Source organism: Maylandia zebra, unplaced genomic scaffold (genome assembly GCF_041146795.1).
Source record: "Maylandia zebra isolate NMK-2024a unplaced genomic scaffold, Mzebra_GT3a scaffold22, whole genome shotgun sequence".
Lineage (NCBI taxonomy): Eukaryota > Metazoa > Chordata > Actinopteri > Cichliformes > Cichlidae > Maylandia > Maylandia zebra.
Genome location: NW_027490052.1, coordinates 31,668 through 42,353, shown reverse-complemented (window position 1 = coordinate 42,353; position 10,686 = coordinate 31,668). Strand labels below are relative to the sequence as shown.

General features: G+C 42.4%; 1 protein-coding gene across 2 annotated transcripts; it reads left to right on the top strand.

Moving 5' to 3' along the window:
* The first annotated feature begins 3,341 nt into the window (after positions 1-3,341).
* si:dkeyp-72e1.6 (transmembrane protein 238) lies at positions 3,342-6,516 on the top strand. 2 transcript variants are annotated; one of them, XM_004576001.5, is made up of 2 exons: positions 3,342-4,114; positions 5,006-6,516. In XM_004576001.5, exon 1 carries the CDS (start codon positions 3,587-3,589, stop codon positions 4,100-4,102), a length of 516 nt encoding a protein of 171 aa, XP_004576058.1. In that variant the 5' UTR covers positions 3,342-3,586; the 3' UTR covers positions 4,103-4,114; positions 5,006-6,516. The 2 variants fall into 2 exon arrangements, with proteins under 2 accessions (XP_004576058.1, XP_004576057.1); XM_004576000.5 differs by having other exon boundaries at positions 3,342-4,132.
* Positions 6,517-10,686: the final 4,170 nt, after the last annotated feature.

Below are 10,686 nucleotides of genomic sequence, written 5' to 3'. Positions count from 1 at the left end.
TCAGCTTGGACTCTTCACTTCTTAAATAAATTTTTTAAAATGCTGGATGTTACACTTCTGGCTCTGTAGAGCTGCCCTGCCACCTATAATATCTCAGCTGCCAGTGACGCTAACCTGAGGCACCATCTGAAGGGCAGTGGGTCAAACAGGTGATGAGCGGGGTGCAGGGGTCACCTGTGACGCCCTGGTTTTCCTGAGGCAGGAGGAGCTGGCAATGGCCTCCAAGGGTGGCAGAAGGCAGCCAAGGATCTTTTAGGCAGACTTCTTGTTCTCAGTTGTGGCCCCTGCGTACCAGCACCCAGGCAAGGAGCGTCAGAAGGTCAGCAGCAGCTTCTGGTCCTCAGCACACGGAGGAAGTGCAGCTGCTGCCAGGCCGCCTTTACTGGGGTGATGGTGCTGTGGTGAGATTGGCAGAGATGTGGGTGCCCAGCAACCTGAAGATGGAGACAGATTCCACTCATTTTCTATTTACGATGTCAGGGGAATGACCGGTCTGTCTCCTGGAGTCCATTACGAGTTACATTCAGTTTCAGGTTGTTTTCTGCCCTGTGCACTGTCACAATTTTTAGGGGCGACCGTGGCTCAGGGGGTTGGGAAGCGCATCTGTAACTGGAAGGTCGCCAGTTCGATCCCCGTACTCTCTGTCCTTGTCGTTGTGTCCTTGGGCAAGACACTTTACCCGACTTGCCTACTGGTGTTGGCCAGAGGGGCCGATGGCGCGATATGGCAGCCTCGCTTCTGTCAGTCTGCCCCAGGGCAGCTGTGGCTACAACCGTAGCTGCCTCCACCAGTGTGTGAGAGTGAATGAATAGTGGAATTGTAAAGCGCTTTGGGTGCCTTGAAAAGCGCTGTATAAATCCAATCCATTATTATTATTATCACAATTTTTAACCATATTTTTGTGATTAATATTTTTATGCTACTTTGTAGAGTTTTGGAACACAGTTTTTATTCTGTGAATGATGATCCTGTAAGAACCTTAAAAGACGATAAAACATGGTGTGATGTGATTTGATGGAGGCTTTACCTTGACCACCATGTGCTTACACGTACGTACGATACGTTTTTGGCCTGTCAAAGTTCAGGCGGATGGACGAGTGTCATGCTATCAACACCACTTATTTCTTGGCAGATGGCAGCCAAAGCAGTCTTGATGCTGAATCCCCGTTTGACACAATTTCAAACTGACTTGTATCATTCTTTTTTTATTATTATTTAATTGATTATATGCACTTGATTTTCTTCCTTTGAATAACAGAATAAGAGAAAACTGCACAGACTCTTTCCAGCTCCTGTCAAAGTCGCTGCCAGTCGGAGCTCTTTCCAAAAAGATCCACTCATATCAGTCACTTCAGGGTTCTTTGTTTTCTTCTTGCCCTTTTTTAGATGTAATGTGTTTATACTGTAGATAAAAGTGTCTGAAAAGTAAAGCACGAGAGCCTTAAACTTGCATTTTCTGCGATGGTCATCAAGGGACGACTCATCTATCGAAAAAGATGTCTGTTTGGATAGATCACTTCCTGTGACTCCAGTAATTTACCAGTAATTAAATTTTATGGACTTGAGCTTAAGTGGAGAAATTTTATGTAACATTTAAATAATATGAAGGTCATTTTGTCAATTGTGGTTTATTTTTCAAAACTCAAAGAATAAGCAAGACGGGCGCCTACCCAGCACTCAGCAGCACTGTACATTAGCTTTGAGGTGAAAATAAGAAGGCACAACCTCAGATTTTATTTAATTTTAAGGATGCACAGCAAACATGATGGAGGTGTGGAATAATGGGTACAGGCTGTGGAGTGGATGTGGCTTAGATGGGAGCAGTGTGTGTCAAAGCATGGAACAAAGGTAAGATGGAAACTTTCTGTTTTCCCCCCACAGCTAATTTTGCGACTGGCAGATGAAAGAAATTCAAGAGCCAGCATTAAAAGTACTAGCATCCTAAAACTGATCCAGCTAAATGCAGCTTATTTTCAGTGAAAAATAAAAGTGATTTAAAATGATCCTCAGGCAGAACACTGAACAGCTGAGAACCCTGACAGCACTCAGTGACTTCAGTCTTTAAGCATCAAGTGTTCAGCAGGTCACCCTGAGCTCAGCATGATTATGAATATTGATGTTGAGGAAGTTTTGATGTAGTTTTGGTCATTTGGGGCCATCTAAGTTCTTTTAGTTTAGTTTCATTTGACTAAATATCTAAAGTTGGTTAGGTTGCCTAAAGTGTTTTTACCAGTGAGAGTTGCTCCAGTTCACAAAGCATCTTATTTTCCTATTTGTCAGTAGGAGATCAAATCTACACATCTAACCTTACTGCACAAGGTTGTTTCTTCTGATTGGATCACTTCCAAACAAGTCCCACCTTTCAGCACAACACAATTAATACCAAGGAGAAGTGAAGTTTTTAGAAGGCGTGTGGTGACTCAACACTTTTTAACAATATTATTTCTGGTGGCACCGGGGTTCATCTCTTCATACCTCATATCACCTTCTGAGTTGTTTCCTGTTTTTGATGGACAGATGGGGAGAAGCTGAATTTAGGCTCATCTTCCTGACGCCGGAGACACAACAGCACTGATTGGCAACATGTAACAGTGTGAGACTTCTGACTGTATTTGCAAGCAAAAAAGGGGATACAGGCTCGTGTCTTCTCAATTTTTATTAGGTAATCATGTCAAAATTTGTATTGACAGTCTGCTCATACATTCTTTTTAAACTGTGGTCCTATATGTTGCTATGAGCCACAGAACTTGCTGTATGTTCTTATTTTCCCTGTCGTTTCTCATTATTATATTTATTTGATTTCTTTGCAAATGTGGATTGGATGGGATATTACTGACAGCTGGTTTCATGTTGGTAGCACCTTTTTGGTGACATGTTTAACATGTGCAAACAAGTGCAAAGACTAGGTGGGAGAAAACTTTTACCCATTGCACTGAAATCTCAAGTGGTGTGGTTAGTACATCTACTCAAGCAAAAGGTTGTTGGTTTAGTTCTAGACAGAGACACAAGTACCCTTTGGGGTTGTGTCAGGAAGGGTCTCTTGCATAAAACTCAAACATATGGAGCTAATTGCTGTGGCTACCCCTTTGTGGCAAGAGGGCAGCTAAAAGTAGCAGCACACTATGGTTAAGGGAGGGATGATTCACCCATAAATATAAATTATCTTCTTAATCGATTTTGAAATATTGCAATTGTGCTTTTTTTCTGATGGCCAGTCCTAAAAACAAGATGGCGAAGGCGGCATTGGTCAGGTCATCTGTAGTTTTTTTTTTTTTTTTTTTTTTGTAGTTTATTAATGCTGGCCTCTCAGTTTATAAAGCCGCTCTCATATTCACGTTTAATGAGTCATACCTGCACTGTAACGTCCGAAGTCTGGGTCCAGTAAGCTACACCCTTATAAACGCTCATCATAAACGCACATGAGCGCAGCCGTCAGGTAGCGTCTACAGCCCCTCCTCTCAGGGGCAGCGCACCTGAGCGGACAGGACGCCACACCTGGCTCACATTGGAGCCGCGCTCAATGCCGCGGCACAGAGACGACGGGAAATAAACTGGCGTCGTGGGGACCGACTTCTCTTTATGGGACATGGAGCCGGCCTATCGGGGTCTGGGTCGCTGTGTGTGCTGCTTCTGGCTCGCGGTGGTGTTTGACATTGTGGGACTGGCCGTGCTCCTCCTCGGCGTGTTTGTCGACGTGTTTTTCTACGACCTGCTCATCTACGCGGGCGCCATCGTCATCTTCCTCAGCCTCATCTGGTGGGTGTTCTGGTATTCTGGGAACATCGAAGTGCCCCCGTCAGAGCTGGAGGATGATGTGGGGTTACTGAAAAAGAACAAGGGCGGACTTGGGGGCATCAGCGGCGCCGTGAGGCGCCTCTCCAGCCGCGTGTCCACCGGCATCCGAAACTCGTTCCGCAGGAACGGAGAACCGTCCCATACGGCCCGCATGCCCAGGTCAGCCTCGGGGCCACCTGTGTCACCGCCGGAGCGGGTGACCGTAGCCATGGCAACGATGGGCAATACCACACAGACTGCTACCTCCTCAATAGCAGACTGTGGCGTAGAGATGCCCCACACCGCTACAGAGACATCACCTGCATAATGACGGGTACAGGTGAGGCCTGGCGTACAGGTGAGGCCTGGCTCACAGTGCAGCGCACACAGGCCCAGTTATTGTAGTCAGTAAAAAACAGTAAATTAGTCAAAGGAAATAAACGTAAAACCAAGACTTTGAATAGCGGAAACTAACTGAAACGATATTGAGCAACGACAAAGATGGCAAAAATTCAAATCGTATAAGAAACAACACACAGAAAATGGATTTAATACCTTTAGCCCTTTGATCACGTTTTTCCAACAGATTAGCGACACTGGGCTACTCCTCACAGTGCGTGTGTGTTGGGGACAGGCAGGGATACATTTTTTGTTAGTTTCTCATTTACAAAAATGTGAGAAAATCAGCTTTTTTAAGGCACTAAGCTTGTCCCAAATCTTCTGTAGGTGTTCAGCTGACGTCATAGCATTCAATTTACATCTTCATCCCAATTTTTTTTTTTTTTTAAAGATACCCAGTTAGTGCTATTTGATAAATACAAAACATATTACATTTTGGACTAGAAGTCCTTTTTTCAAATCTGTGCAATGATCCCTGGATTAGTCGCATAAATGACCTTCACAGATGCTTTACGTAAGGGTAATGGTACAACAAAAGACAGGTTTCTGTCTAGCCGGGTATAGCTTTTTTTTTTTTTGATGGACTTTAAAAGCAGAAGTAAAAAAAAAATGGCTGTAACTGTGGCAGTGAAACTCTTATCACTGCATAATCATTAACTACAGTTAACTGGTCACTGAAAGACAAGCCCTTAGTTTAAACAATAGCAGGCTTACCTGAAACTTCCCTGTAACCTCTCCCTCCACATAATAACTGCTGCAGCATAATAAAACACACTCTTTGTGTACTACTTGTCAACTCAAACTAATACTTTATTCATTTTCTTCCCAATAGAGACTACAGACATACAGAGCCCTAAGCCATCTTCAGTGACTCCAGCTACTGCAAAGCCTCTTTATTCTTTGTTTTGATGAGAAAGTATTCATAAAAATGTGATGTCTGTATAGTTTTTGAAATTTGAATGATGAAGTTTTTATTATAATTCACTCCCATTCATGGTGTGATGATGTCAGGTTTAGTACACAGAGGTAGAAAAATGTGTTTAAGTTTCCACGTCTCATCATCAAAGTTGTTCATATAAAAAAAGATTTCTTTTTTTGTGTCCATGTTAATATATCTTCTGATCTGTGAATAATAATATGACATCCATCCATCCGCTTCCATTTATTAATTTAAGTATAACAGGAGCTCTCAGAGGCAGTGTACACCCTGGAGAGGTTGTCAGTGCGTCACAGGGCTAACACAAAGAGACACACAACCATTCAGTTTGACAGCCACAGTCAGTCTAGAGTCACAGTTAACCTAACCCATGCATGTGTTTGGACTGTGGGAGGAAGCTGTACAAGCACAGGAGAGAAAGGCCCCAGACTGCATTTGAACCCAGGACTTTCTTGTTGTGAGTCAGGATTTTAACTAGTGTTATGCCCTCTAATGTGACATATTAAATATAGATATATTTGAAAAAAGTGGTCAGGTTTAATTGCAGCAAACAAAAAAACCCACATGGTTGGACTTACAGGAAGATCATAGATTGGGATAATATAGATATTAATATGCAGAATGAATCACTGATGATCTGGAGGCTCTCACTCCTGAACATCTGAGTAGAAAATAAAGACTATGGATAGACCAGCCAATCAATATCAAGCAGAAGCAGCTCCTGCTGTAAATTTGTTTGAATCAGGCTCTTGGTTCAGGCCACTTATACGGTGACTCTTAATACAGACAGTGATCATGATTACTGTACATATTATGAGCTAGGATTTAGCAGTAGCCAGAATGTTACGCTAGTGGAGTGTTTTTCCTGAACAAAACAGGACTGTGGGGAAAAAAGGTGTAACTGGCAGCTGGTCTTCTTGTTTCCACGCATGCTGATAGCAAGCCTTAGTGACTAACCTTTGGAACCAGCCTAGCTGTGTTTATGACACTGCTGCTTCATCTAACATTAGCTCCACTGTTTCCCCGTACATTATAGGTTCTCTAACCAGTACAATACAAAGAAATTAAATTAACTGGTTACAGCGTGAATGAAGAAAAGTTACTCCAAATATTGTGTTAAACTAGTATGTGCTGTTATTATTTTTATAACTAAATTTCAAACAGTATGTCCCATGTTTCTCTGAATCATTCGTTAGTGTCGTCTAACATTTTGAACATTGACAGTAATGTCTGTTTTCACAAAGTTGTTTCCATTCCCGTTTTGTACAAATGTTGTGCATTTCTATTTAACTGATATATGTTTTCTCCATTTTTCTCTCATTGCTGTACAATGGCTGACACACTCAAATTAGATAAAAGATTGTGGGTTTAATCAAATAAAAGATTATTTTTCTTTTTTAAAATTACCTTTACTTTCAGTGTACTTTTCTTTGTTCTCTGAAAAGCTCAATTTCTACATATTTGATCTTTTACTTTATTAGGTTTATTTAACTTTTTCGTGTATTGTGAGTATTTAATGTGACACATCATGGAAATATTACGTTTCCACAACTGTCAACATTCTTCATATTTCCAAGTACCACAGGTAGTTTAATCAGAGGTGTGGACTCGAGTCACATGACTTGGACTCGAGTCAGACTCGAGTCATTAATTTTATGACTTTAGACTTGACTTGAAAAAATGTTCTAAGACTTGTGACTTGACTTGGACTTTTACACCAATGACTTGGGACTTGAATTGGACTTGAACCGGTTTACTTGAAAAGACTTGATATTTTACCCCAAATATAAAATTTAACATGCATATTATATAGAGATTGAAAATGTGACGTCATTCAGGGGTAGAACCGCAAAGGATTCTGGGAACTCGTGGCAAGAGGTACTAGCGCACGCAGGCTTTCAATTGAACTCAGTCACACAGCGATAAAAAGAAACACAAAAATGTCAAGAAGCTGTTGTATTATTAACTGCAATAGCCGGTCGCATGACAGCCACGGGAAGCCGACGGGTAAAGAGATCGGTTGTTATCGGATTACGTCGTTGAAGAGAAATTGTTCGAGCCATGTTTCCGAAGTAACAAAGAGGCGTACGATGGTCTTTCGTTCTACACGGTGCATTTCAAGGTCCTGCACCCATCCGTCGGTAAACTGTACCTGGGCTTGTTGCAGTGACCTGAAGTTACTAAACTTCATGAGTGTATGCACTCACTCCAAGAACCGTATGATTATAAATATGCATATAAATATGCTACGATGAGATAGCTGACTTCATCTAACTAGCAAATGTTGTCCAGGCTACGTTGGTGATGCAGTTTTTTTTAATGTGTATGATATTTTTGTCATGCGATTTAAAGCCGGTCCTACAACCGCATCCAAGAATAACATGCAGCTTATCTCAGAACTGTCGGTGAAAATTATTCTTGGAGCTAGGTTTAATTGAGCTGCATTTTAAAGAGGTGCAATTTCACAATTTGTGTATATTTTCTAAGTTCACTATTTTGTCATGTGTTGAGAAAAACACAGATTTTAAAATTACATGGTCTAATATTTACATTTAGCATAACTGCAACATTATTTTTTCATTTTTTTTTTAAAGACTCGAAAGGACTTGAAATTCAAAATTTCAGACTTGTGACTTTACTTGGACTTTTACACCAGTGACTTGAGACTCGACTCTGACTTGCCTGACATTACTTGAGACTTGACTTGAGACTTGAGGATAAAGACTTGAGACTTACTTGAGACTTGCAAAACAATGACTTGGTCCCACCTCTGATAGTTATAGGCATAGAATAAGGTAAACTGTGGCCATGAAAGGATCCACGTGATCAGCAACAGTTCTCAGGTTGTGGCATTCAGATCAGGATTAAGTAGAATTAAAGACTACTGTGAGATTTGGTGGCACCTAGCAGTGAGGTTGTACAACCAACCAGATAGTCCAGTCACAAATCAGTCAGTTTCTTGACAATTAATAAGCAAATTGTCACGACCACTGATCAAAGCCCACTGATCAAAGCCCACTGATCAAAGCCCACTGATCAAAGCCCACTGATCAATAACCATGAGTCCCATTCACAGAGGTGGGGAATGGCTGCAATCACAGCATTGTAAGATGGTGACAGATGTACCCTTAGGCCCCCTCCTCCATTCAGAGATGGTCTTTCCCTTTTCACGTAAATGGCCTCCTTGACTCCGCCCTCAAACCAGCGTTCCTCCCTGTCCAGGATGTTACATCCTCATCATTGAAAGAGTGTCCACTGGCCTGTAGGTGTAAACAGACTGCAGAGTCCTGGCCTGACGAGGTGGCTCTTCTGTGTTGTAGCCAGAGGTTGTTTGGTTTCCCCGATGTATAAATCCTGGCACTCCTCCTGCACTTAACAGCGTACACTATGTTACTCTGTTTGTGTCGGGGGACCCGATCCTTGGGGTGGACCAAGTTTTGGCGTTTTGGGGTTTAAAAGCCACAGAGACCTGGTGTTTAGAAAAAATGTGTCGCTGCTCCGATACTCCTGACATGTACGGGATCACTACAGGTTTTCGCTTGGGCAGCGGTTGTCCTTCCCTCCTGGATCGGCTGGAGCTTTCTTTAGGAGCCTTTCCTGCTTTGACAAAAGTCCAGCTGGGATAACCACATTTACTCAGGGCCTTCTTGATGTTTTTCTGCCTCCCTGGCTGCTGTGTCTGTGGGGATGGTGTTCGCTCTGTGTTGTAGCGTCCTGATGACGCCCAGTTTGTGCTTCAGTGGATGATGAGAGTCAAACCTTAAATACTGATCTGTATGTGTAGGTTTACGGTACATATGGTCAGGTTTTAGATGTCCCCCATTACTGATGGAAATCTCACTTTTCATATCCTCCCTGGTGAATTTGATGTGTCGGTCCACTGAGTTAATGTGATCCGTGAAATGTGAAACGTCCTGAGATTTGATTTTCACCCAGGTGTCATCCACATGTCTGAACCAATGGATTGGTGGTGTTCCAGGGTAGGATAGCAAAGCCCTCTTTTCCACTTCTTCCATGTACAAATTGGCCACAGTGGGTGAAACTGGGGAGCCCACGGCACACCCATGTTTCTGCCTGTAGAACTGACCCTTGTATGTGAAGTAGGTGGAATGAAGTACAGAACAAAAGTGTTCTGGATGTGGTGTTTAGAGCTGACTATCATCGGTTTGAGGATCGAAGCCAGAAACTTGGTGATGTTATCGGTGACCATCCTGCATAAAGTGCTTTGAGAGCTCAGAGTAGAAAAGCGTTATATAAGAACCAGTCCATTTACCATTTACCAAGTTGTTCATATAGACAATTGGTATACCCTGTTTATGTGTCTTTGGTAAACCACACAGATGATGTAGATTCCCCTGTGTTATGAGGTGAAAGCATATGTGCTGAATGGCTTTCAGCTGCCCCACCAGTTTCCCTGGCACTGTCCCTCGAGCCCACTGCACCACCCCTCCTCAGACCACACCTCCAACACAATAGTCTTTCTTGTTTATCAAAGCTGTGCACCTACCCTTGTTTGGCAGAAAGATGATAGTGTTGTTGTCGTTACTAAGCGATGCGAATGCCTTCCTCTCCTCCATGCTTATTTTGGATGCACTGCTGAGACAAGCCGAAACTTTCATTTGCAGTTACTCCGCTTCATGTCTGCTGTTGTTTCAGTTGCTGTGATCAGTTCCACTAGTGGGATTTTTCTCGGCGTCACAACAAAGTTCAACCCTTTTGCAAGGATGTTTTTCTCTGCTTGGGTGAGCTGTCTGTCAGACAAAATGTTTAACCCACTTGTCCCCATCCTCAGTGTGGCATACTTTTCTCTTAGGACACTCTCCATATTTTGGTGATGTTTCTGACGCACAGATTTCCTGTTTCCTGGTCTTAGACTTCTCATGTTGTGCTGGGCTAAGTTTGTCTGTGAATTCAAACACCTTTAGGAGTGTATTCTCATTTAGAAGCATTGTAAATTAATGATGAAGAAATGAACCTCCCAGCCCATTGTTCATAAGTGGTGTTAGTTTCAGTCATTATGCAAATGTCCGTTTATAAGATTGGGGAGCCCTGCAGTCAGCTGAGTCTAAAGACGTCACTTGGATGAGTGACAAAACATTTCTCCCTCTGAAAACGTTACGTCCAGATGAACAGAATCAACTTTTTGGGACAATGCTTCATAGTTACAAATTATTCTTCACTAATAAAAGCATGCTTAAGTAGTGCCCAGAAAACATTTCCCACACCAGAAACAGCCGGGACTGTGCCTAGTGTTATATTGACCCCAGTATCATTTCAAAATTTGCTCTGCTTGTAATGTCCACTACCTCTATTGCTCACTGGGATGCAACATATCTGATATATTACTTTAGTAATTTTCTTAGTGTTACCCAGTAAAACATAACTAATGGGGATTGAACACTTTTACAATGTTGTTCTAGGAGCTGTTTTGATGATTTTATTGTCGCAGCAATTTCTCCAGATTTCTTTACTAAAGTTCTGTCCCTTTTTCTGTAGTTTCTTTTGTTACAACCCATCTAGGGGACAGGTCATAGCATGGATGAGGCACTTGCTGCCCCCAAGACCCAAGCAGCCAC

What these genes read in the sequence shown, in the direction of transcription:
- si:dkeyp-72e1.6 (XM_004576001.5), top strand. Translation starts at nt 3,587, where the DNA reads ATGGAGCCGGCCTATCGGGGTCTGGGTCGCTGTGTGTGCTGCTTCTGG.